The sequence below is a fragment of the Egretta garzetta genome, unplaced genomic scaffold, assembly GCF_000687185.1.
Source record: "Egretta garzetta isolate BGI_Z169 unplaced genomic scaffold, ASM68718v1 scaffold215, whole genome shotgun sequence".
Lineage (NCBI taxonomy): Eukaryota > Metazoa > Chordata > Aves > Pelecaniformes > Ardeidae > Egretta > Egretta garzetta.
The window spans coordinates 1,782,985-1,810,971 of record NW_009259719.1 but is presented as its reverse complement, the minus strand read 5'-3'; the positions used below and the strand labels follow the sequence as shown (position 1 = coordinate 1,810,971).

The 27,987-nt window shown below is 44.0% G+C and overlaps 1 protein-coding gene across 1 annotated transcript in view; it reads left to right on the top strand.

Moving 5' to 3' along the window:
• Window positions 1–94: 94 nt before the first annotated feature.
• The window catches only part of MGLL (monoglyceride lipase), a 63,645-nt gene continuing 35,752 nt past the window's right edge, over window positions 95–27,987 (top strand). The window contains 3 exon segments of the mRNA XM_009639311.2: window positions 95–184; window positions 764–902; window positions 21,359–21,465. Coding sequence (XP_009637606.2) covers window positions 175–184; window positions 764–902; window positions 21,359–21,465 — 256 coding nt within the window. The 5' untranslated portion in view covers window positions 95–174.

Here is a 27,987-nt window from a genome sequence, read left to right as displayed (position 1 = left end):
AATGCTACATTTATGTTTTACAGCAGCAAAGATTTGGGGGGCTCTTTGGCTGGGGTTTTGGAGGGAGACTTCCATCAGTGGTGCTTGCCTTAGCAGCGAGATGCAAAAAGCCTTATCTGCTTGCATTTGACTTGCGATGCCGGCTCCTCACTAGAATGCAAACCCTTGCACAGGATGAAAACAGGTTGGTGGCAAATTCTCCTGGAAATGTTTTCATTCCCCACCGCCGCCACCGTTCGAGGTGTCAGAAAAGATCCTAATGGTGACACGGTGGCAGATACCTCTGCTGCGTACCCTCCGTGGGTCTTCGGAGATGTTAAGGCAGAGATAAATCTTTTATGCAGCTGTCTTTTCGTATCTGTAGCGCTTGCTGCACAATCTACACTTGATTGCAGCTAAAATATTCTTTTTAGGATCCGTTTCACAAAATGATGCAAAATAAACACAGATGGGAGAAGTGGGGGAGAGAAAGCTGTAATGAAGTAGCGATGGTGGATTGCTCTTCCCTCCTTTCCTCCCCCCCACCCCCCCAATGCCCTCCCCCAAAATGTGAGCCTTTTCTGAACACAAAATGCTACATTTCTGTTTTAAAGCAGCAAAGATTTGGGGGGCTCTTTGGCTGGGGTTTTGGAGGGAGACTTCCATCAGTGGTGCTTGCCTTACTGACTGACTTTCTTGAATGTCTGTGGCTAGCAAACCCTCCAGCCTCTATCTTGCCTTCACCTGTTTTAAAGTATGTCTTGTTTCTTCCAACGCCTTGCAGGTCATTCTTCCAGAATGCCAGAGGAAAGTTCGCCAAAGCGGAGTCCTCAAAACATCCCATACAAGGACCTGCCCCATATCGTCAATGCCGATGGGCAGTATCTCTTCTGCAGGTATTGGAAGCCAGCAGCAACTCCCAGGTGAGCACTTTCAAGTAAATGTCCTCTTTTACTATCAGTAAATAAGACTCTATTTGTGTAGTAGTTATTTATAGCATGACTGGCGTTACAAGGCTGCATGCATGGAGCGTTACAGAGCCACTGAGATTTCTTTCCTCTGAGAGTGCTCCTACTGTAAAGTCTGTATTCTCCAAACCTTTACTCGCTCACGTCGGCCTTACAGATGTAAAACATGGAGTTTCTGTCATTTCATACCCAGCTGGCTCGGTTGGCCGGTCAGTGTGCTACCGAGTGGCACATGCAGGTGGCTGATGTCTGTCAGCCATAAACAACTATCTTCAAACTAATAGCACAGGTGGCCAGGGAGGGATGGGCTACAGGCTTCGGGATGTCTGCTCTTTCTGATTTTCTCAGTGTCAACAAACGCAACATCAGCATCTGACTTCAGTTGCGAAAGTAGTAGCCAAATTCTCAGGGCAACAGGCAGAATACGGTTTGACTCCATTGCTTTTTGACTGCTGTTTGGGGTTTTTTTAAATCATTTATAGTTAGTAAATGATTTAGGGAGCTCTTTCACTGGCAACTGCCATTTCAAAAGTGACCGCAGTAATAAACATGGACAAGGAACCAGACAGAGAAATTTCTCTAATGTTTTTGTCATAACTCAAATAATCCCTTTACTGTAACAGCTTTCTATGCTGACTGTGTGCCGATTACGCTCTGCTATAGGAAGCTATGTCTGTTCCTCCCACAGTTTTGATCTTTCTTCTACTTCCCGGTATCTGCTGGTTCATGCTACCACTAGTAGCATAAACTAGTATTTTGAATTTAAATTATGTATTTATGCTACCACTAGTTACATAAGAAGCTACTTCATAAAAATCTGGGTATTGTTTTATTGTTTTCTTTTCCCACAAGCCAACAGGAAAGCTATGTTGATTTTATACAGCTGGAAAACCGTCACAGGAAAAAGTTGTTCAAACTGTTGTTGGGAGTTAAACTTTTTCCTTGACCACCCAACAGGTTAGACATCATCCTGTGTCCAAATCAGCCTGCAGCTGCCCTGAGAGATGGATATGGGTCCAAGTTAGCTGGCCTTGGGGTTTGTGCCTGCCAACCTAAGGGGCAATGGGAATAACATAGAGCTGGGAGGTGGGCAAGCACCAAAGTACACTGTCCCCAGGGGGGAGGACAGTGCAGCCACCCCACTGTAGCTCCATTGCACTGGTTGGGCTGTAGGACATGGGTCTTGGTTTAAGATCACCTGGTCCACAGAGCATTTTATAGTTATTTCTGCTCACTGCCTTTCAGAAACGAGGAGGAAAGTTTTTGGCACTGATGCTTTACGTAGTCTTTGCGCCAACCTGAAGATTTTCTCTATGGAAAAAAAAATGCTATCAAAACAAGCTTCTACTGTGAAACCAGGCTGTCCTGCATTATAATGCTAATTAGCCATTAACTGCCCACAACGTTCTTTGCCCAGTTGTGGAATTGCTTTCTTTTTTCATGTTTAATTTCTTAGCAAATTAGTAGTGAGTGGATGGGCCTTTGATCCAGAAATGAAAGGACGATAAAGAGCTGAGGGTTAAAACTTGGTGTCTAAGTCCTCTGGGTAGTTAATTTTTGTAGGGCTCTGTGCACCAAGCAGTTAATTGAGAGCGAGCTTGCCCTAGTTTTGTGACAACAAAAGTGGATGGGATCAGTGTTGCTCATTTACAAGTGGTTCCTAGGTGCGTGCGTGTGTGTGTTTGCATTTGCGTGTTTGTGTATAAGGAGGGGGCGTACTGTTTATTATTAGCTCTTTTTGCATTGTTATGGATGAGAGAGATGGTGAGTGAGTGAATAACAAGTTAGTGCCTGGATCCTACAGTCAAGAATGCTCTTGAAGTGCTTTGATAGGCAAACCAAAAATACATATTTTTTTTCTCTCTCTCACTTCTCATAAGTAGCTCAGATTTTTCTGCTTCATATTTAGAGGCTCAGCAACTTTCATCTAATTTTAAATGTTCAGCAAAAGTGATCTATATATATATATGTATAGGGAGAGAAAGAGAGACACCTCAGGGGACTTTTACAGGCCTGTTACAATTTATTCGATTTGAAATACTGAAGGCGATTCTTTCAATCTTCTAACTCAATTGTTGATTCAGGTTCAAATCTTAACGCTAATGAATGACGCTCTAACCGTCAAATGGTGGGATCTTTCATTGATCCATTATGCATCTAATCCCAGCTAGGGCTATAGAAATACCTCTTTACTGCAGATGCCCAAAGGTTATCATTGCCTTGTCTTCTGTTAGAATAGAACTTATCATCCTTGATCCCTCCCCCAGGGAGGGGAAAAAACAGGATATCTGCCAAAGGAAAAATTAAAAAGTAGCCCTAGCCTGGGGTTGAAGAGCGGACAATGGCTAGGCAGTCTCTGGGAGTGGGGCCGACCGACAGCCGTCGCCCCTCGGAGCTGGTGCTTTACTTTTACCTCCCCAAAAGGACCTGCAAAGGTGGATAAAGGCTGTGGCAGACTAATATGCCGTAGCATTTTTGTTTTTTAAATGATTTGTCAGGAAGATGGGGAAATTTTGTAAGGCTCTTTTGCTTCGTGCTCACAAATATCCAGGCTCTGATCCTGTGTGGTGTTGATCTGACTGATCAGCCCATACTGGTGCACATATGGAAGCTTTGTTATGAGCGCCACCGAGGCCAAGGTTGTCCTGCGAGTGAAAGGCACCTATTGTGAGTTCCTCAGCAGGGTCCGCTTTGTTTCGAAGGGGGATTTAGGTGATTACTTCATAGGAAGCTGACACACAAAGGCACTCAGATGTCATAATGATTAGATGGGGTAGAGAGAGTAGGTAGCAATGGGACTAAGGAAGGAGGGCGACAGTGTTTTCCACTTCGCCCCGGGTGGGGGGTCACTCCCAACAGCGGAGCTGGGGCCTGGGTGTCTTCTTCTATTGCTGTCTGCTGGCAGCAATGCAGGTTGGGACTCACCCAGCCAGCAGCCCCGCAAGCTGCCCAACTTGTTGAGCCAGTTTCACCTTAAGGTGTAATTAAGTGGTCTCCTTGAATGCAGCAGGGAAGAAAAAGCAGTGTGTTCTGGTGTCTTTTTCATGTGTCGAGCCAACAGCGGGATCTGTGGAGCGTGAAAACAGGTAACCCTTTGGCACTGAGTGCTCACTAGTGAAGTGCAAAGCTGAAGATCTGGGCAAGGCAGGGCATTTCCAGGGCCATGTAATGTTGTTTGGAGGAAGTAAATCGTTGGTATCAAACCAGATTGATCTCATACCTATAGCATGTCCCAGTAGCTGAGGAAATCCCACTTAATGGGAACACAGTCTTTGTGTAAACAAAAACAATGGCTCCATGCAAGGTTAGAAACCTCTGCCACCACCCTGAGCAGTCTGAGTCAAAATATGAGGTAACAGGAGGTGAGGAATTAAGAAACCATGCTCTGTTCCCAGCTCTCAGACAAAGCTGCTAAGAATAGAGGTGGGATGAGGAAGGGGAAGGAAAGTTGGGAGGAGAAGTCAAGACATTTCCTTTGAGGCCCCTAAAGGGCCTGGAGAAGTTCAGAGATGACCTTTTCCTCTCCGTTCTGTATCCCTGTAGCCTTTTGTGGATGCTTCATCTCTTCCTGTCACTGCCTAGATAAGCACAAACAGTTTGTTCTGGGGCCCTTTCGGCCCCTCTGCTTGACCTCAAATAAACTCTGTGAGATTTATTGGCCCAGAGTAGTTTTTTCAAAGGTGCTGATAGCCTGCAGCCACCATTGACTTCAGATAGAGAAAGTGATGCTCAACTCTCTCCCTGTAGATCAGCCGCTCTGGGTTGGACGCTTGAAGCTTGAGACACTTGTAGTTAGAGGATGCTTTTGAGAATGTGGATTCCTGACATCCTCTCATCTGAGCTTCCTCATCTATCAAACAGAAATCATTATCTGGCTAGTTAGCATGCTGCTTGTGTCTCTCTCCATGTAGCGGTCTCTAGGTGCACTTAGATGATTGCCAGCAACTGAAGTGGTCTGCCCGAGAAGGCTGCCTGAAGCTGAGCCATGTGTGGGTCACAGATGTGTTCCTGGTCGATTGTTAATGTACACCGAAATGGCTTGGCTCAACCTTAGTCATCGTGACCATGGTTTAAGCGAACAGAGTTACAATTGTCTGAGTAAACACTGTCTTTGCAGGAGTTCTTTCAGTTCTACACCTGACAAGTGTGATTAAAAATACAAAATTAAACAAACAAAAAGCACCTGCTTTTCTATTTACTTTTAAAATTTGTTTCACTCTTTGAAAAATGCCTGTCATTCCTTCTGACTTGTTAGCAATGAAAGGCCAAGCCAATAAGGAGAAAATATATTTCTTTCTTCCCTGAGGACTTTCCGGGAGTGCCTGTGGTGCAGAAATACAAACTGCCTTTATATTTGAACTGGCCCTTAAATTGTGAATATTGCTTGCTGATTTTGGCACCTCATTACCAGCATTTCCATGGCATTTCCAGAAGAACAGCACAGCTCCCAGCATGAGCAGATGACAAAGTTGAATTTGACTTTCAGACCCTTCCAAAATGAATAAATAAATAAATAAACCAAAGTGAAGTCAAAGTAAAGGGAATCAAGTCACTAATTATAATGCCTTTAATTATACTGTGTAGTGTTAGCCTCTAGAAAGACTTAAAGGAATTCTAATTCAGTGTCAGTCTTGAAGAACACGTTTGTTTGTACTAATGAGGTCGACTTCAAACTAACGCACAAGGGCCAGATTTGTACAGTGCAAAGCGACTTATGCCAGTACAGTCTGTCGTAGGATGAATCCAGCTCCCTCGGTGTGTCTGATCACATTGGACGCAGTGCAAAGGGGAAATAACAATTATCATCGTCGAATCAACGTTACAGGCTTTGCTTGCTGTATTGCTATTGCCTGAGTTTCTAAAACCTCCTTCCTATTCATCAGCCATGTATGCGTTCCTTTAATGCCTGTGTTCTCTTTGCTCCATGTGACTGTCTTATTCACTGTCAATGGGGGTATGCTTTTATGATTTCTTCTCCATTTCCAGAGGATGGACAAATTAGCAAACCAGCTTCACACAAGAGGGACTCTGACAGGCAGGAGAGCAGCTTTGGTTCTTGCTGTAGGTATTTCCAACAGGCTTTTTTAGTAGGATAATTTTTTCAGTCCCCACAGGAACATTCAACAGCAGCAAATCTGCTTTTCATTCCACGGAACCCAAGGAAAAAGGCAAATAACAAAGGGAATAACAACTGTAATTAAACTGTCCCTTTTGCTCATTGCACTGTTAGGATTGGCTTTGGAGCACCGGTGTGCAAATTTGTGACATTGGTGTGTGGGAATGAGGTGACTTTAGGAGTGCCCTATTATGAATGTCAAAGCAGTAAAACTTCATCCTGGTCCTGAGACAGCAGCAAAGGAAGCAACATCAGCGTTGGTTCTCAGTGTGCCACCTGATGAACTCTTGGAAATGCTGCTGTCCAACACGGTGACTATCAGAGGTAGAAATAGGAGGAAAGAAGAAAAATGGTCTTGAGGTTATGTTGTAAAACTCAATTTCTGCTCATGATTCTGCCAGAGACTGAAGTCTAAGCAAAACTCTCTCATGCAAATAGTTTTTTTCCTTTTAATGGAACAAGTGTGATGATCAGAACTGGCTTTGTCCCATGACCCTGATGGATCCCCTAGCTGGTCACTCAGCAGTTAGAGCCCTGCCTGTTCCTCCAGGTCTCTTTATCCTGAGCAGACACTGTGCTGGCTCTCCTCTCAGACTCTGGTGCATAAGTTTTCTTCAGCTCATCAAACTCTAAACCAGTTGTTTGTTGACAGCAACGCAATAGGTGAAGCAGACAAATCAGCAACTTTAGCAGGGTTCCAGGTGCAAGAGCACTTTCCTTCACTAGCACAAGACATGCACAGCTTTAGACAAAATAATAAAACCATCTGCACACAGTTCCTTGCCTCAATTTCTTCAGCACTCTTGAACATCCCTTGGGAACACACAGCAGCTCTTTTAGATCACCATGAATACATCTACAACAAGAGTTGGCTGGTAGAATTGTACTGGCTGGAAGAGGGTATTTTTTTCTAGATGCCTGTTCCAGAGGAGTTGGCCCATGTTTCCTTGCAAGTTCCCTTCAAGCTGCTGTGGCTTTGTGCTTTTCAGAGCCAGGGTGAACATCTGATCTCTTTGTTCTTCTGGGGAAACTGCGTTGTTCTAAGAGCTGTCCCTGCAGACACATTTGGCTGAGCTGCCTTCCCTAGGTCCAGGCGTGCCATTGGCCTAATGTGCTTCCACTTGAATGGCAGCCATCGGTGTTTCTATTGTCCCTTATCCAAGAGATGTGACACAACCCTGATAGCAAATGACTGATTCTCCGAAGTATCCAAGGAGATACTATTGCATGAGATTCCTTGTGATATGCTTAGGCAGGTCCCTTACCTCATCACACCCCAGTTATGTCCTTAACTATACTCCTACATGCCCCTGACTCTACCAGCACAGACATTCTGACACTGTATGGCTTATTATCCGATAGGAAGGAAATTAGCAGCACTAGGGTAACATTTTCTGACATCATTAAAACTATATCTCTCCTAGGGTTTCTTCCTGAAGGCCAGAAAAATCTTAGGTTAACTGGGAAAGAAATACTGGTACAACAATCCCAAATACCGACCTGGGGCCAGTCCTGACCACAAACATCTTCTAAAGCATCCAGACCTGGAGCAGTTACTGGGTGGTGGTGTCAGGAAAGTGTCTCAAAGCTGACCAGACTCGCTGTCCAGACAGTGGTACCAAGGTGTTGCCTTGGGGACAGGCAGGGAGTGGCCAGTGGGTGCAGTCCTGGTGGCCAGAGCACTCCGTTCTGACTTGCCTGTCTCCAAGAACACCCCTATGGGCTGTCCACAAACAGCCGGAGCAGGAGAGGGGATGGGTCCTGGAGCATGCTCTACCTGGGGATGTGTTTAGTTCTCCTAGACAGATGCAGTACGTTCATGACCAAAGGGATTCATTATTTTTGCAGTAGCAGCCATGTAGCCATTTGCAATGTCCCAAGACCTCGAGTAACACCAAACTTCATGAGTACTTCCACTGGAAGGAAAGAGACTCCCCTTCTGCATGACAGATGCTTGCTCTCCAGACAGGAGCTATCTTCATTTCTGCTCGGCAGGTGCTCACTTGATGATGGGAGCCTCTGAATCCTCCCTTACTAAGTGATGGCAAAGGCAGCTTGCTAGACCTAGAAAATTTAGTGTCAGAAAACAGAATAAACAAGTCAGTGAGGAGCAGAGAACAGGCAAAACACATGGTCAAGGCAGTCATTAGGCAGTGACACAGAGACCAGTGTTTTACCAAACTGGACCCTTAATTTCTCAGTGCTCTTTTTCCTCATCTAAAATTGGGTGTAATCATCCAGGCAAGTGATATAGATTGGGTCCTAGATTAATGTTGCTAGAGCAAGTAAATTATTCCTTGAGGTTTTGGTGGTTGAAGAGTGCTTGATGCTTGAAGAGAGATTTAAAAAAAAAAATCTACTAAGTGATGCATTAGTTGTTCTCTGCTGTTCAGCTACAAGTAAATTCTCTCAGCAGCAAGCCGTTAGCAGAAAGAAAAGAGAAAGTGAGGAAAAAAAAAAAGGAAACAAAATATTGACAACTGGGCTAAAGCCAAACATTCAGTGGTAATAGCGTAGTAATCGTTTGCTCTGGTATTGTATATAAATGGGTAAGGAGAAAATGTACAAACTACTATAGATTTGGTAGGCAAGAAAGATTACTGATCTTTTTCAGCCATCTATCTGACCTATGATAGAAAGGGCTCGCTCTATATGCTTCCTTTTTTCCTTGATCAAACTGGAAGCTTGCAGAGTGAGGGAATAAAACTTAAATCTTTGGCCTTTTTTTAGAACAGAAAGTTGGTTTAATTTGCTGTAGGTGTCAGCAGGTTAGCTAGTTCACCAGCTGGCAAGATGAGCTTATTTTTATAATTTTTCAACATATTTTTTACTTTTATTTTTCAAAACTATTTCAGTGAGGTTTCACATTCAACTGTCAAATTCCAGAAATCTGCAGTGGCTTAATTTGTTGGGCTAAAGGCTTAAGGAGTGATGAGGAAGCAGCAAGTAATTAAATTGCTGTAGAGATAACATCTAGCTGACTTAATGGTTAAACTTTTTCTTCATTTTTTCAATTTTGTGTGAGAGCTAGTCTACAATATTTGGAGTATTAAAAACTGTATTCTGAGCAGCATCCACAATCTCATTTTATTAAAAGGATATTCAAGTGATCAGCATCCAGTCATCCTCTGGCCCTCCGCAAACGACTTTAGCAAGGAGTACCAGGCGTCTCAACCCAGGTTGTCCTGAAAATGTACAGATGATCCCTCGGACATTATTAGCTGCCCACAAGTTCATTAGGACAGAAAGCTTTTTAAAAATTGCCTTTTTCCTTCCAGGTTCACTGTGGCCCCATGCATGAAGCACAGGGCTGGAGCTCAGGGAACCCATGGGGATATTCTGATCCTTGCTGTTAAACACCAGTCGGTTGCTGTACAGTCAGGTTTTGCCTCATGCTGTGTGTCCATCCTTGCCTCCGTGGTGCTGTCTTGCCATGGGCAAGGCTTTTTACCTCTTGTGCTTCAGCATAGGTGGCAGTGGGAGGAAGGGTTGATCCTTGCTTGGGACAGGGTAATGGATCAGAGGACCCCGTGAGGTCCCGTTCATCCTCTGCCTTATGTGACTCTACAACAAGCACCCTTTGTAACTTATTTTCGTTTTTGTGAATGAGGCGTGTTGTACAAAAGCCAGCTGTTGTTATTATTTATGCTGTTTATTTACTGGTCACATTTCTTGGAGCTGGGGAATGGAAAAAAAAAATCAATCAGCCGATTCACTTTGTTTATGTTTAATTTCACTATCAGCATTTGGGGAATGTTGGTTTGTTAAACACTGCTTCTTCCCCTAAAGCCCCTAGTTTTACATAGTTGGTGGAAACATAGTGTCTTGCTTGCACATAGGTACACATTTCTCTTTTGAAGCATCATTGAAGGGTTCTGACCATCAAAGGTTTGCTTCCTGCTGTGCGTATTTTCCTGTTGCTTTAGGAGGGATGGTCAGATCCCTCAGCACAGCTAAATGTAGCATCAAGGCTTGTTTACATTTTGCTAAGGCCAGAACATTTTCAGACATTTTTCAACCCCCCCCGTAGCTCTGCAGGCAGTGAGCAAACCCCTCTCCTGCTCCATACGCCCATGCCGGCTCTCGGGCACCACGCAAGGCACGGGCATGGGGGCTTCAGTGCTCCTGAGCCCCGTCCCCATCTCACAGCAACAGAACTGAGGTCCCTCCTCCTCCCCATGCCCCACGCAGCACGTGCGATGGTTCAACCCTCATCTGAGACCTCCGTGTCTCCGATGCCGTGAGCAGCCCCGGTGTTGCACTGTAGCAATACAGCCAATGAAGCTCTTCCCATTCCCGTTCCTGTTGCAGGCTCTGACAGATGCACCCCTCACATGTGATCCAACAAATGGTGGCTTGTAAGTTGGCAGGAGAGGAACTCGGGAGGAGAGACAAAACATCTTCCCTGCTGCTAGCTCACACATCAGCTCAGACTCTTTCTCTGCCGGTAGCCGGAGGCGTCGGAGCCGGCCTGGCAGTGGCAGGGTTAAGAATTGTGGTATTGAAAGTATTGCTCTTGATACTGCTGAGGCTTTTCAAAAATGGCCAGAAATATGTGGTACTTCTTGGTTGCCGGCGAAGCGCTCCACATAAAACACAGCGTTCCTGCAGCAGAATAACAGCTTGTGGTTTAAATAAATGTTGTTATTTCTGCCCTGCTGTAGGTGTACATGTATGTTTTGGTTCGGTGACTGCCAGATACTGTAAATGAGTATTGATTTCCTTTTCTATTTTAAGCTTTTCTGCAGAAAAGGCATCCCACATGCCTTTAGCTTTCTTTGCCTGTACCTAAAGTGATTGCAGCCAAGGATTTATCTAACTGAATACTCTTATTTTCTTGTTACCACTTACCCTTGTTTTAGCAGTTGCACCCCAAGTTGGCGAGCTCCCCATTCACCTTTTGGAGTTTAAAGCTTTTACATCCAGCCCTTTCTGAGAGCAAATCAAGACAGTGTTTAAAACCCGTGGCCAACAGTTCCTTATTTACATTAGTCTGGCAGCCCCCTCTGCCATAGGTGAAGCTGCCTTGGTGCTAGAAACACAAGAACATTTTAGGAAGCAAGCCTGCCATAGTTAAAGTCTTTGGAAAGCCAGATTAGCTCAGTGTGACCAAGAAATAACACAGACCTGGATTTGGCAACCACAGGCAGAAGTCTCTATCCATTTTTTAACTATTAAATCATCTGTAGGTAAACCATTGCACCTCAGCTGCTATTCAGATTTGCGTTGGTTCAAAACGTGAATAAACATTTCAGCCTTTCAAGCCCATGTCGCAGTGATCACTGTCGTAGCAGGATTCCCACATCTTATGTTTAACTGCTTACATTCAACTTTCCTACCTCAGGTCTGCAGCAAACGTGGAATAGTAAATTAATTGGAACATGCTCAAAGCCTTGGCAAATGCTTTGCCTGTGACATTACTGATTTCCCAAGGGAATAGCTGCTGATATTGATTTTGACAGAGCCTGTAAAGCCTCTCGCTGCAGAGATTCCTCTCATAGCTGGGCAGGGCTGAAGTGCAGCTCTGGGATGTGCCGAGATAGGCTTATTCATTGGAAATTAATGTGCTTAATCTCAAAGTATGTTACAATACACGGAAGTGCTTTATGATTAAGAAATCAATCCTTGAGTTTCCATCTCTAAGTTTATGGGATAATTCCACTCTGGCTTTTGGAAAATCATGCAGAAAAAACTTGGCTATTTGGAGACTCTGTTATCTGTGACATCTGAACTTTTTATAAGTTCATCAGTTTGTTAAAGATAACCAATTAAGTTCTCTGCCAACACAGAGGACAGCAGGCAAAATTGGGTCAGAAAGGTAAAAGTGAGGACGGGCAATTGACTCAGTGCAGGGAGCAATCAAGAGTTCCACATTATGGGTGGAATTGCCTGGTTACAAACCATAATATCAGGTCTAAGTATTTCAGGGAATTGAAGTTTTATGTTTTGCTTTAAACCATTGCCATACAACCGGGAATTGCACAGTCAGTGCTTTATTAAAAAGTAATAATATCATACTATCTCGAGTTCACAGAACAGGTAAAGTGACATCCCCTTTCTTGCTCCTTACTTATACACAGCTCTCTTCCAAGCTAGTGAAGATTTGCCCACGTAAGCCCAAAATGCCTGATCAAAGTACTTCAGTTGTGCAGTTTTTATTACAAGGAATGGCTTGGAAATGCTCTGACCCCCTTGTGCCAGGCGTGCACATTTCAGCTTCTTCCCCGCACAGGTGCTAGGGTGATGAGCTGAATTCTTCCTTTAATAACTTTTTCAACATTGTTTGTCAGGAGTTGTCTGTACCATCCACTCCCTGAAATAACAGCTCGAGACTGGAGGTGATTAGAGCCATGTCTAGAGTCTAAAACATGGACAATCCCATTTTTAAGAACCATTGATTTTGTGGAAAGACTGACCATGAAGAACCCTTGGTGAGCCCAGGTTCAGACCATGTGATGTCCAGCTCCTGCATGAAAAAATACCTTGTAAAAAAAGTGAAGTCAGAAAAAGTCTGCAGACTTGTCTTAGAGGGCTGTAGGGAACACTGCTTACCCTTTAGATGTAGTGTCCTCTGCACCACTTTATGATTTGTCTCAAACTATAAGCACTTAGCAAACCCTTGAAAATAACTGAGGACGCAAGCATGTTGCTAAGGACTTAAAAGTCACCAAGTACTTGTGTGGACCTAACTAGAGGGATGGCTTTACTAAGTAATTTCCTTCATTTGAAACCTACAGAGGCTCAACTAGAACTCCTCACCTTGATACAGGGATGCTGCTGTCTAATTCCACCTTCTGTGCTATGCAGAAAGGTGAGATTAAATGGTCAAAGTGGGGCTAGGATGCCATGCAGGGAACATTCTTCTGCAGCTTGAGCTGATCCCTTAATCCAGCACACCTTGTTCCTTTCTAGCAAGCCTGCTTGGTCTCTTAGGGTTGAGTTGGGTTTGCCAAGCTGCGAACTTACAGCAGCAATAAGTAGTGACTTCCCACTGGAACGGGTACCCGTGCTCTGAATATGCTGAGACTGCAAGTGAACTCAGTAAGAAGGAACCATTTTTGCACAGCTACTTTGAAACAGAGACATACTTTTATATTAAAAAAAAAAAAACCACTTCTTTGTTCAGTGAACAGGTTTAGTCCTGAACTAGTGAGTAGTGCTGAGTTCAAGCAATAGAAGAAAGCTTCTGGCCCTTTAATTGCAGCTTTCTCATCCTTTGAAAGGACGGTCTGTCTAATTACACAACCCTTTCTTTTTCCAAGGCTTTGGCTCACCAGGCAGTGCCTGCATTTTGATTTCAAGAAGAAACTGCTACATGACTGGCTCAACGGTAGTTTTTCTCCCTTTGGAAATCATTAGAGGTTCAGTGCCGGTCTGTGGAAGAGGAGGGGGAGGTCTGCGAAAACTGTTCTTGCTCTTACTCCCTGTTTGTTGGTTCTCCATCAAGAATCATGGTCCTGCAGCCATCTTCCATCTGCAGTGGCTTCACTTCCAAGTGAATATATAATTTTTAATAAAATTAAAATGGAGTATCTTATTTTTCCTGATTTCCAAGGGAATCTGTGCCAGAAACTCTTTTGTTTCTTTGAATATCCTTCCTCCAGCTTAAAGCTTATCTTAGCTTAAAGCTAATCTAAAAATTTTGGGTGTGTTTTCAGATGAACTTGAATTTTTCAGCTGATGCCTTCTATTTAAATAATGCCTTGCCCAGTTTTCTTAGAAAGACACCAACTGTTTTGTGCATTCATCCTTGTAGCTCCCCTTGGGAGATATGACCTCCATTTTGTCTTTCTTGTAGCCCTTGTACTGAAGAAGGGCTGAAGCAGAGCAACGTACAGGACCGGGATGTCCAATTCCAGCCCTACTCCCAGCCCAGTCCAGGGGCAATTCTGCCTGGGCTCCCCCCATGTCATCCCTTCCTCCATCCTGTGTGTGTGAGCAGTGCCTGGACCTTGCCTCTCTGGGAACAGAAGCTGTAATTCTTCTTTCAAGGATTCCTGTGCTCTGTAGAAGGTCAGCAGCAAGAGGAAAGTGCAGCTCCAAACCCTGAGCTGCCCATGTCTCCAGGGTGCTTGCCTGCCTCGCAGATTCGGAGCAGCAGGTCTGGCAGTCAGTTCTGCCGAGGCAAATCCCATCTCTGCTATCGAAGTGGAGGGGTGTCTCCCCGAGGCAGTCCGTGTAACCCTAGAATCCCTTCTCTTCAGTTTTATCCATGAAAGGGGTGGGAAGATCCGGCCCATGAATTTTAAGCTACACACCACACATTTCACCTCTGATCTCAGCTTTGTGTCCCCTAAAATACTACTTCAAAGCTTCCTTGAAACAAAATGCAGCTGGTCTCAAATGTTAACTTTGCAGAGATTTGTCTAGAGCTATGCAGTTGCCAGGTTCCAATAATTCCTTCCCTCCACCCCCACCTGAAGTTTCCTTCCTCTCTTTTTCCCTATATTAGACCACGCATGAGTTATTCTCGGTGAGGGCTTGCTTTTCGAAGAGCTACAATAAATCAGCATAAGCTGTTTCTCCACATTGTTTTGTGCTGGCTCTAGCTAGATCCTGTTGAACCTTTTGTTTTGAAATATATCTGTACTACCCAGTTCTGCCCCATTGATTTATGGTGTCTACACTTTCTAGCATTGTTGAATAACCTACCCATCTTACTCCTCCTGGAGGTTACGGCAGTTCTCAAATGTCCTCCTACCTCTGTGCTGATGAGGGATGGTTGTGATTTTGAGATGTATGATGAGACCAGGCTTGCAGACATGCTGCAAGAGAGTTGCTCACGGAAGCAAGCACAGATTTTAAGACTGAGCCCTAAGTCTCTATCATGTTAGGCAGTAGGATGCTGCCCAAACTAACAGCAGCCCCTTTGGACAGGCTTCAATGGGAACTTCCAAGCCTGAGTAAATGGGGGAAGAAAGTAGGAAGCAGAGTTTGCTGGAGGGGTTTATTTTTTAATTGCCAGTTTAGGATCTGGACAGGAATGAAGCTACTGATTCTACTAGACTAGACTAAACCACATCAAACACATGTGCAGAATTCTAAATCCCCACAAGCCTTATAAAATCAAGCAGAAATTATGTGGTGTGAGCATGGTGCACAGTCCTTTGGCAGATTCTCTGGTGGTCACAGGTTTTTCACAGGCTAAACTGCTATGGTCTTGAACTGCTACTTACCTCAGTCTATCTGGAAAAGGTGAATTCCTCCAGATTTGGAGCTCTGTGAGATATCCGTGCTGATGCTACATGGTCTGTGATATGGAGAGAAGGTTGATAGAGACAGCTCCAGGCTATTGCTACTCTGATTTGCTTTTTCTCCTGAGTTGGGAAAAGTGGCCATAGAACTGCTCATTTAACATAACATTGTCCAACTTCAATGATAGCTGAAAAAAGAGGTGGCTACTCAGTTTATGGACCTACATGGCAAAGCTGAGCATATATGGGCCAGTAGAGCAGAGGCTAAAAATGTATTTCTCAAAAAAACTGAGCAAGAGAGCAAGCAAAGCTCCTTGAAACACGGCTTGGAATTGGGAGCAAAGTCATTGCCTCTTGTACCTTCAGACGGACGTAACTCTGCATGTTTCCTAGAGACGGAAGGACAGCATGAAGGGACACACCTGACTCCACCATAAATTTTCCTGACTAACCAGAGTCACCAGACTGAACTCTTGGCTAACTGCATAGGTCATGAGGATGCACAACATGACAGAAATTGCCATAACTATTTGTAACCCTGCCCATGGCCCAAGTTTTGTCAGGGCTGCCTGGGGACATAAATCACCTCAAAAAAAAAAAAAAACAACCAAAAAAGCGCAAAAGCTGACTCAAAAAGCAGCTACAGAGACATCCCTCTTTCAAGCTTCAAGTCTCACACCCAAAGCAAGAGGCTCAAGAGTCCTCCAAAGAAAAGGTCACTGATGCCTGTTACAGTGAACAAAACAATTCACTCTTCATTATGTGTTCTTGGACATGATTAGCTGGAAATTTAAAAAAAAAAAAGGTAATCTTTAACGAAATATCAAGGATAGAAAATTGGAATGACAGTTGAAGCTTGACAAAGTTACAGGCTGCTTAATGCATAATCTTGCTACGTGAAAGATAACTAATCTTCATAATCGGTGAGGACCGCTAACCCAGCTAAGACAAGAATGCATTCCTTTAATTGATTTTGCATTATAATGTACTTTGGGAGCAAAATATACATACATGGCATTACAGTCTTAACAAGTTCAAAAGATTTAGTGACCAACTATCCAGTTGCTTGTCCCAAAATGCCACCAGTGAAATGGTTTTGATAAATAAAGGTTAATTGTTCACTGTAGTTCTAAGGCTCAGGCTGGTGCCAGCTATGAAGGAACTGATAAATGAGCTCAAACAACACAACAAAATGCGATACTTAATTTCAGTAAGTCAGTCATTTGTTGGGCAGCCTAGCTAACTCAGAGCTTTCCTCCCAGTTTTTAAAGATTACTTTAGGAATTTAATGTCAAGTATTCAAAACCGCTCAAGACAGATGTTCTTTGTTAGAGTTGATCTGGTTCTGGTAACCACATACATAATACCAAATGAAAGCATAGTTGCCTTACATAGAATAACATGGTATTAGCTTAAGTTGGAAGGGCTTGATTCAAGAAATCACTTTTGCATGTGATTAAATCAGTCCTTATTCAGGACAGCATTTATAAATCCTTTTTTAACTTTTATCTTGTACTTTGCAAGTCCTACTGACTTCCGTGAGTTGAAGAAAGTTTCCTGAGGTTAAGCAAGTACTTGAATATTGTTCTGAAGAGAGATGCTTTTGAATGGGGTGGAAAAGATGGCATTTTTCATATATGCAGTCATAGGACGCTTGTCTTCAGTTCTTTGGTCTAGTCCCAGTGCTTTGGGTTATTTTCTGGCAATAAAAGAGCATGCATGGGGTCCCACAGAAGTGCCCCTGTCCCCAGAGGACACAAGATGTTAAAATCATACCATCCTGCTCACAACTTTCCTTGTCTAGTTCAGTTTCAATGTGATTTTTGTTGAAAATGAAGCAAGAACATGGATCCTATGCCCAGCAGGACCCAAGCCCCAAGTTGTGTTTCTGGCCCACCAGATTTCGTAGCACAGCAGCTTTCTGAGTGTTGTGTCAAGGTATGTTTCTTCAAATGACAGAGCCCTGGTTTAAGAGGGCTCTTGCTTATTTGTGTAAGCCCACTGCTGCAGTTTATTTTCCCTGCAATTCTTCTCCTGCAAGTGACTGGGGAATTGCATCTCTGAACAGTTGTACTGGCACAGTAGAGGCGGCAACACATGCCCAGCAATAAAGGTGGGAACCTCTAAAACTGGTTCTACTCTTGCACCTAGATCTGAATTTGTGCCCTGCAAAGCTGCTCCCCACACAAGAAGTTGAACTGTAAAGATAAAGATTGTCCTGCCCTCTTGTTGTAATAAGTAACTGCAGCTGATTGCCAAGCTGTGCAGTATCAGGAGGCAGAAGCCAGCAGTGGGGAGGGAGGAGGAGGTGGTGAAGGCTATGGGAAGGGCAGAGATCTGTGAAAACTGTCTGTTGCTTTTGCAAACAGCAGTCACTAAACTGCTTTCCTTTAATAGCCACAATCGTTGCTGCACTAGTTAGGTGAGAGCAAGGACGTTGGTGCTTACTGATGGTCAGCTCGCACCATGGCTTTGTGTGGAGACGCACCTGCCGGGCGTGGGGAAACGGTGCTGTTGTGCAATTAGGTGCTTTCCTGAGCAGACGCCAAAGCAATGCTATTTCGAGACGTTCAGCAATTACAGTTCCACCAGCCAAAGCCAGCTGAAGCATCCAAAGATACATCATGTTTCCCAGCCTGCAGTTAGAGAGACCGGAGTTAGCATGGGTTCAGGCACAGGTCAGCCTCCACCAGAAAGCCTCCACCAGAAAGCTTTGCAGGCTCTGCACAGTGTTCTCTACCCGAGATGTGCACGTTTCCAAGGATTTCACCAGTGCAACTGCAAAAGCTGGAGGTGAAGAAATTTCTCCCTGGGATCATTTTGATCCATGGCCAATACTCAAACCTTGTTTAAATAAAACTTCCATTGAGGTTGTGCGCAGAGGCACTGCAGCCCTACCCCTTTTAAAATCTTAAAGCCTGCAAGGGTTTCTGTATTAATTTTAAGCAACTCTGTTGAAAGCAGTTGCTGATAATCTGTTATTCCAGCCATTGCGGTAGGAAAGAGCAGGCTGCGATTCGAGAGCAGGGGTGTCTGCAAAAATGTTTACATACAGTAAAGAACGGCTGTCAGTCAATCTAATAACTCACTGTGTTTTCATGCCAGCTTGCTAGTGAAAATATGTTGCACCATGTATTTGTTACACCGCCTTCAGGTATTATTTGCCAAATCTAAACTTGTTTTGTAATGGAAAACAGGACATGAGGTGCAAGAGCCAAATCCTTGAATCCGTGCTCAGATGATACTAATTTCAATTTTTCAAGCTGTTGTGTTTAATGTATGGCCCCTATGCTTAGACCCAAAAGCTGGAGCTAAATTGCTATGTAGAAGTGACCTAGCTTTTAGTCAGTAAAGCCACTCTCACTTTTTATTGAACAACAAAATGAGCTACTTCTGTTTCGACATAACAATTTGGAAATTTTACTCCTTGTTTGTGACTATTGATAGGGTAGAACTTTCAAAAGTATCTCAAGTCTTCTCAACAGCTACTGCCATTAGGGCTGTTAAGGCACAGAATCTCAGGAATTTTGTTCGGTATTTTGCAGACAAATAATAACCCGGGTCTCTTCCCGGTGGTGTCCAAAGGCTCAGTTCTGCAACGCCTGGCAGTTGTGCAGGATTGCAGGAACACCTTGCCTCTCTGAAGCATCGAGGTTTTTTTCTTTTCTCACTGGTTTCACAGAAGATGAGGGGGCTGAGCATCTAGCAGGATGCTGTCAGTGGTGCTGCATCAGTGTGAATGAAAGCAAAATTGGGGCTTTGCTGTCAGGGGGATGAAATAACAGCAAGAATTTCCTAGCAGAGATCTCTTTGCCAGCTTCCCATTAGGTTTCATTCACTTGATGCGTTTCAGTGCATACATTCAAATAATGTTTCTCTGAGAAATGAAGGGCTGTGTTCAGTCAGCCAAGTTGCACCTTAATCTCTATGCCTAGTCCGCAGGAAAAAAAAGGTAGGTCCTCTAAAGAGTAACCGAGGGCTTAAGTAAGACACTGAGCAGAGAAGCTGTCAAGGTAATAGGAGGTATGCAGCGGAGAGACTTAGCCTGGCTGAGTCTGTTGGATGTCAAGGTGATGCGTATGCAGGAATTTTCTCTCACATTTCCTTAGCTCCTCCACTGGAGCCCTGTGCACGCACGCAGTGCCACTGCCTGCCGTACCGCAGAGCCCAGAGCACGCGGGTTAGCAGCCTGGCTCCGCTCCACCCCCAGCCCCACTGCTGCATTTCTGAATGTCTGGCAGATCTGCCAGCCCCAGGCCTGGGGACTGTGATGTGTGGTCTCTTTAGGTGACCCAGGGCCAGGGCTGAGATACTAGATCATTACGCGTGGGTGAAGGCAGAAGCATTTGGATGGTGCCTCCAGTTTTCAGGGGCATGTACAGAATAATGACTTGCTGTTCCAGCACTGGCCGCAGTGTCTCTGCTGGGCTGGCTCTGTCTGGGAGAGGTGGGACACGTAAAGTCATGATACTTCTGCTGCAGAAAGTTAATATTCTCTGCTGTGGAATGGTCAGTCTCTCCATTTCTTCAGTATTTGGAGCTATCATAATAGACCTTGCACTCTGAACATCAGTCTGGCAAGTGCATCGATAACTTGACAAATCTATTGACTGGGGAAGATGACAAAGGAAGAAATGATCGCTCCACAGTCATCGTTATGAAACCTTCAGTGATACTAAAGAACACTTGTAAGGCACAGCAAGTTAAATATGCTACATGACCTAACTTCACCCTTGCTAATTAATATTAGACAGATACCAGAGCATCTTTGCATCGCTGCTTTTGTGGTTGCTGTGTGCTCTGTAAAATCCTTCTGTTTTCGAGGGATGCTCTTTCAAATTGTCTAGCATGAGCAAATACTTTGAAGCAGGCACTAATCAAAGAGCTAGAGAGGGAGTTTCTACATCATCCAAAATCTTTTTTAAGTTTAAATATATTAAGATCAAAGCAGCTTATTGCAGTGAATACACTGTCTAAAAATGTATTCAAAACCTCAATCAAAATAAAGTTGAGGAATTCACTAGCTGTAAACTGCTGTCATTATTTTATGTTGTCAATTCATTTAATATTTCACTGTTAATGTACTGAAAATGTCTAACTTCTAGCCTTCAAACTGTTTTGTGGTTGCTGATGTTGCAATGACAGATGGTACTTTTAAACAAGTTGTTTATGTTGCTAAAGCTGGATTTCAAATATTCACCTGTCGAATTCAGCAAAACTTCTGTAATTTCCTTGCGACTTCTGCTACAGTTCTAGGCTAATTCTATACAAACTTTGCCCAGTAAAAACACTGGGAAGGTTCATTCAACTTCAGTCACTCTCACTTGATGCCATTCCAGTAAAGGTAAAGCATCGCTGGTAAAACTGGAGTCTTTAAAGGTAAGTATTTGTGTGTCTTTCAAAAATAAGAGCCTACTGGACTGTTTTTTTTATGATCCCTGTCTGTAGTTGTACGGTGGCTATGTAAGAGTCGCTTTAATCACCAAAGTGAAGCAACCGTTTGGGGGCAGAAGCTGGAATGGTAAAATTACCAGAATTGTGGTCAAAAGATAAAATTCCAAACTCCAACCAAAGTTCTGGTCTCTTCTTGAGACCTATTCTTTAGCTGAAATTTCATCTTTAAGAGTGCTCTGTAGCATCAGACAATGTGGCAAGGTATACATTTAAGGACAATATTTGTATCTGAAACCATGGAGAAATACCAATCCCAAAAGAAACCAATGGCAATGCTTCCACTGTAAGAGCGGGGTAGAGGCCTCAAGCTCAGGACGTAGTTATCCAGCTGAGGGATTGATGCTGATGCCCATCTGCATCTTCAGCATGCAGCACATCATGGTGGCAGACAAATGGGAAGGAGCAGTGTCTGTCCCATGAGCAGCAGTCTGTCCTACCAATGCCAGGTGAAGACTAAGTCGATGGCAGGTCACGATGGCAATTGGTTCTCCTCTGTTAAAACCTGCCTCAGCCATTACATACTTGCCTTGTATTTGCTGATGTCTGAAATGCTGTTGCTAAACTGAATATGCTGTTCTACTTGCAGCTCTGAAGCCTTTGTGGGTTGATTGCCAAGTTAATGATTTATACCTTAATGCTCCATTTAGGGCCCTCGTGTTTATCGCTCATGGCGCTGGGGAACACTGCGGCCGCTATGATGACTTGGCCCAGAGGCTGACAGGACTTAACTTGTTTGTTTTTGCCCATGACCATGGTGAGTAGTCTAAAACGGTACTTGATTTACAGCAGCTCAGGACCTTACTGAAGCAAATGCTATTAAAGCTACTCAGCAGTGAGAGACGAGTTAATAAAATATTTACACTTCAGCATAAATAAGAAAGGGATCATCTGTTGCTTTGTAAAGATCTGCATATTGAATCTGTAAAAAAGCTGTCCCTGTTCTGTGAGTTTTCCTCAGCCTTGTCATTGATATTACTGCTGGTGCTATTTTAACCTCTGTCTAAGGGATTATTTCTCTTTCACCTGTCTTTTGGAGGTGAGAAGTTATTATCCACAGTGGAAGTGGGACTAGGAGCCATTTCTGTTGGATCCATGCTCGTTGTCCTGAATGATCCCAGACGGGAGGCTGAAATGACAGCATAGCTTTCATACACCAATGCAACCAGACAGCTGCACCCTTGGGACATGGACAGGCATGGAGACATCACAGACCTCTCTTTGGACACATCTCCACAGTCCAGCAGAAACACCAGAGCTGGCTGTACACACCTCAGCTCCAACGAGTCCATGCAAGGCTGTGATAACACAGCAACACCAGTTCAGCCTTCAGCCAGTAGGGCTGGGCAATGCTGTGCCACACAGGGTTACTGTCCCAGCCTCTTCTGGATTGAAGATCTCTGCTCTGTGCTCCATTCCATGATGTAGATATCCTGGGTATCACCAGATCTCCTGCAGCACATGAACAGGGACATCCCGATAACAAATTTGAACCATCTATCCTGGTTCTTTGGTAGCCTCCTGTCGCACCCGACTCTTGTAACTTCATGACTTGCTTGGAAGTCTCTGCTTTGTTTTTATCATTGCAGATCGCTGCCTTCCTGCAAGAGTCACTCTAGATATTAGCAAAATGAATCAATAGGATTAGTGATGGTGGTGGACAAAAGGCAAGGCCAAATTCTGAGCTGACAGGTTGAAATGGGATGAATCTCAGTCTACATCTGATCTCCTTCTGGCAGATCCTCCCCTGACATCAGAAAGTACACTGCAATACTGTGGAAAGTGTACTGCAATTTACTTGGCTGAAGCCGAGACTCAATCCTGCCCCTAGATCTCCTCAAAGACAGGACTGATTAATTTGAGCTTGAAGACCCTGAATGCGGTAGAAGTTAGAGCAGGTGAGACATTGCACCATTTAGTCTGTGAGAGGAAAGGTAGAACCTTACCGAATCCAGGTGGCCAAGGCTTCCCTTTGCACTTGCATTCATGGCTCCCTTTCAATCACAGCACCGCACTTATGTGCAAAAATTATCCCTATGTTTTCCCTGAAAAAGACAATACCTAGTCCTAAGGACAGCTCTCAAGGAAAATAAATAAAACCCATGATTTTTCTGGACAATTGGTCATAAGCCATATTCAAGGCTGGCTTTACAAAGACAGTTGACACATGCAGAAGTATTGTTGCTGACCACACGAGTCTCTTTCTCCCTATACAGGAACAATATTTCCAAGTGTTGATTCATTCATTTCAATATACTTCCTTCTGAGCTGGACGTTTTGTTTGTAATTTCAGTTTGGTTTTAGTTCATCAGTCATGGGGAGAAGGTAAAGAGGAACCTGAAAGCAGAACAATGGAAACACAGTTGTGTTACACATGGAGGTAATTTAACTGAGCCTAGATTCACTGTGAGTTAGAAAGACAACATATTTTAGGCTCTGTAAAATAATCTTTGCACCTTAAGCGGTAAGCAGTGAGGACAAACTTTGTTTGATGGAATACAGGTTAGAGCCTGAGCTGGGTGCCAGCAAGAGCTGAACATAAACACCTCCGTTGCCAAATTTGCTCAGATCAGACTAGGAAGTTTATAGATTTCCTCCACCATTTTATCTATTCCACATCACTTCACCAGTGTGTTCCCCCTTTGTGTCCCGTCCTTTGGATATCTTTGGGTAATATTAATTATTCAATTGTGTTAGCAAAATAATTGCTTTCTGTTCCCCATCTCTTACCGTGTCTCTTAGTCATATGAGCTTGGTGTAGATTTCCTGACCTAGACATTTATTCTGGTTCTGGTATTCTCATGGATAAAATTCCCAATATAGACGCATTATCTGTGAGATTATTAATGCAGTTCCACAGCATGGCTAGCATGATTTCCCAAATGAGTTGGGAAGTTACTAGGGCTGTAGTATGCGTGACTAGACTGATTTATATTGTGTCTATCCTTCAGTCAAAAGAAGGAAAAATAATTTCCATTTATATTGCTGAGTCTGTAGGAGCTTATGCACTGGCTCTAAATCTTGCTGAAGGCTGCTCTGCACCACTGTTCCCTGTTGTACAAGGCTTCAGCAAAAAGGTTGGCACTTCACAGAGTAGGAGTACTCAACCAAGTTTGTATCTCAGTATCGCCCCGTATAAAGTATGACTGGTCCAGTTCTCTTAGTATGTCAGGATTCGTGCATTTACTCTTTTGGATGTTTCACAGTAATCCCAAGACCCCTGGACCTCATAGATAATGTATTAGAAATTTTCCATGGGCGGTGGTGAAAATTTAATTCCAGAAGACCTCTTAACCCTACCTTACATCTCATATTGTTAAATTGCTTTGTTTTATATCAATCCCATGAAAGAGGAAAATGGTATTTCTTTGTATTACAGCGGTGTTTTCTGTGGTCTCTTATATGGTGTTTTTAATAGGCAGGTAACAGTTTCCCATGGTTTCTAGGTTTACTTGGCGTGCAGCTTCATGAAGGCAGAGTTAAGGCTGTTGGGATGACCTTGCTATCCATTTCTGCAAGCTTTAGGTATTTTGAAATGACATCTCACTTTTTCAATTTCCTTTCTATATTACTATTATTTTATTATGGCAACATTCTGACGACAGGAAAAAAAGAGACAGACAAACATACTAGGTTATTGGCAATCAATTTAGGTAAGCCCTCTTAGAAGGAATACCCATGGGAGATTTATCAAACTGGAGTGATACTGTAATTCTTCAGTCAGTCGCAGGCAGATTGCAGCTCCTTTAGCTATAATGCAGTATTTTTAGGGATCTGTAAAGCTGAGAGCCAAGGAAAATGAGGATAAAGGCTAGAGAATGTGGCTTTGTTTTCTCATACCAAGCATTTTCAGTTGGTAAAGCACATGATGTTCCAGCTATCCTCATCTCTCTCCCTGTAACATCTCATTTGCTGAGATCTTATTCTCTATGGTTGCATGACATGGCTAGAGCCCAGAACAACCGCAACTTCACCTTCAAAAGTACATGTCAACTAATAGCAGTTACAAAAGCATTTCCAAGATGCAAGGACCACAAAAATGTATTTACTTCTGTCTCAGACTTTTTAACAGTAGTGGCACTGGCCCTCTTTTTCACTTGGGCTTGCTGGTGCTTCTTACGGGTAATGTGGCTGTCTTATGTGAAGATGAGGAAGGTGAAATACTTAGCCCTAGCCTGGCAGCAGTTCCTAGCCCCTAGATTTGCTTGAAGACAGCTCCTCCAACCTCCTTCTCTCTCCAGACAGAATAAAACCTCTACCTGTTCCAGTATGTGGAGACCTCCGACTCTTTGACCCTCTTTGAAGCTGTTGAATCTCCCACTTTTGAGTTATGTGTAACATCAGATCAAAGCAAAGGGAAAGGTTGCAGCTCTAGCGCCTTATTCATATTCCTTAGATGTTTCTAACTGAAGTTCAGCTTCTTTTTTCATCCCCGCCGCTACTTTGTGTGTGGTGAGCATTTCTGATGGGTTAGCAGGTCCCTCTCAGACACTGCTTGTGCTCCCCATTAATTTTCTCACTGTTTTCTCTATTTAACAAAGCACTTATTTCTGAAAAGTAGAAAATAGCTGGAGTGGAAATTCTTAAATACATCAAATATTAGCTGGTTTTGTTTTGGTTTTTTTCCGAGCGATTGCGATGTTGTTCTTGCAACTGTTAAAAGACCATTTTGTTGATGGGAACAGAAGGCTTTTATTTATTCATAGCACTGGGAAGGATTGATCTACACAGAAAGGTTAAAAAGGACTAAACATGGCCAAACTGGGAGGGGGGAAATGACTAAGCAGCATGTCAGCATTAGTAAGAGCAAGAATTAGGGTGGCACTGCGAGCGAGCAGTAAGAGCTCATGCACACCAGGGCGAGGGAATGTTCCTGGAGAGCAGCGCTCCCTGATGATGTGATCAGGCAGGCTTCAGGGCCATCTCCAGGGATGGAGTCAGGAAAGCCTTGGCAAGCGCTATTCAGAGCTGGTTTGCTCACAAGAGCAGCACAACTGTTCCTTGATGGCTGCTAGCGAGGCTGGGTGTGGGCCTGCTTACCCATAGCAATCTGTTCTCTTGCTGCTTTCTCTGACTGAGTCTACCTCACTAGAGCAGGAAAAGTTCAAACTGCTTTTCTGCAGAGACATGCGCAAGAATGGCACTTGTTGTTAGCATTTCCTTTGACAGGAGGCTTGCAACGGGTTGTGGGCATTTTTATTTATTTTTTTCCAGAGAAGGGCTCCTGGCCTTCAGCATAATATGTGAACTTTGCTGGGAAATAAAATCTTCCATATGCAGTACTGGGAATAACCACGGGTATGGACACATTAGCATTTGCAGAAGTGCAAAATGACTGTTCTCCCCATGAATCCTGTTCTCATTCATGCCCCCACAGCAAGAAAAACCTCAGACAGAACAGGGATTTGTTTGCACACAAAGTTACACTACCCGAACCATACCAGCAGCCATGCTCTGAGCGGTTGGACTGCTACTGGTGTGCTCATCTTTAGACAGATATTCTCCTTGGGTAGGAAAGAGAATATAGCACTAGCTGTGTACCTGTATTAGTGCATCCTCTTCTGGGCTTTTTCTGAAGTGATGAAAGTTGTTCTCTGGGGAGAAATTCATAGTGCTGCCCAGCCCCATGCATAAATACAGGTCCTGAACCTACTGCATGCTGTAGGCAGAGCCCCCGTAGTAGGGTAGCACGGCTGGCGGGCAGTGAGATCTGCAGTTGTGCAAACCAGTGTTTCCTACACACAGCTGGTATGGCAGGGAGGTGGAAAATGCTGATACAGTTCTCAGACAGGAGTGGTGACTGTGAGGGCAGGAGGAGACTCAGAGCCCAGCTCCCAGGTTGAGTTCCCCTCCCTCTGTACGCATTTCCTCTGCAAAAAAACCCTGCTCTTCAAGAGTCAGGAAAGTGCTTTCTTTTAATATTTTTACTAACTGTTCCAATCTGAAGACTCCGAGACGTTCATGTTTGTCAGATAAGGACTGCTGTGGGGGCATTTGCCACTCATCGTTCGCTAGGCTTGTCAAGCAAAGAAGAAGGAAGTTCTTCAGAACTTCAGATTACACTTTGCAAGTACATTCCCTATGGGGAAATTAGCCCTTTTGCTCTTCAAATTATCTCAACTTGTCTGTCTTTCAGTCTTTTATGATAATTCATTTGGAGTGGAGAGCTGTTAACGTGTGATTAATCCGTCCCACCGTGATACAAGTATATGGACATAAATCTTTGTGCATATAGCTCTGAAAACTGCTAGACTGAAAGCTCATGACAGAGCAAAACCAACAGGAATATAAGGGGACGCTTAAATGATTCTTTGCCCCTTGATCCATGTTAAGTGTCACATGGACCCATGAGCCCTGTCTGGAATTTGTCCATTCTCCCCTTTCAACCCAGGGGAAGGCTGAGTCGTCAACACAGCTGCAGCGTCAAAAGCAGGCAGTGATGTCTGCCCGCACGCCACGCAGCAGAGGCAGAAACTGAGGGGATATACTGGAGAAGAGTCAGCCTGGTCTGCCCCACCTCTTGTGCTCTCTCTTTTAAGCATCCTCTACTGGATGGAGAGCAGGAGGAGCCCAGAGGAGATGGCTATTTGGCCTGGCTGGCAGAGCACTTTTATCCCTGTTTTGACTCCATATTCGGTATGGTCCCAAGCCAGCCTAGCTTTCCCTAGCCTTTCCTTCTCCAGATGCTGAACGAAGGTAGCAGTCAGGCTTATCTGCCATCCAGGGCAGCGGTGAGGAATGCTTAGCATGTGCAGGGCACGCAGGAGGTGAAACCACAGAGCGTAATTACAGGGTGAGAGTTCAGATACTGCAGTACACCGTGTAATTCCTTAGGCAGTGAGAAAACTCTAAGAACCTGGAGCAAAGTCCTCCTATAAAATAAATAGCTACACAGGAAACTTACTTCTGCCACCCTCTTCTAACTCAGTTCGGTTGTGGGGATTCTCATGCAAAGTGGGGCTACAGTGTGCACTTCTCCCCACACAGACGTGAATTCTGAACTTGAAGACCAAAAAGCAAGATCAATTTGAGATGAACTGGGAGACCAGCCTGCCCACCACTGCTGAGCTCCAGCCAAAGTGAAACCAGTCGCTTCTCTCCAGCTCTTCTAGTGTGACAACTGGTCTTGTAGCACTGGATCTCAAAGCAGCAGTGACAGCTCACAGAGGAAAACAGGTCGTTCAGTTTGAGCCTCTTTGGAATTATAGACGAAATGATTCATGCTGCTGCAAGATTCCACTTTCCCTGTGCATTGGGCAAGCTGTTGAACACACTCTTT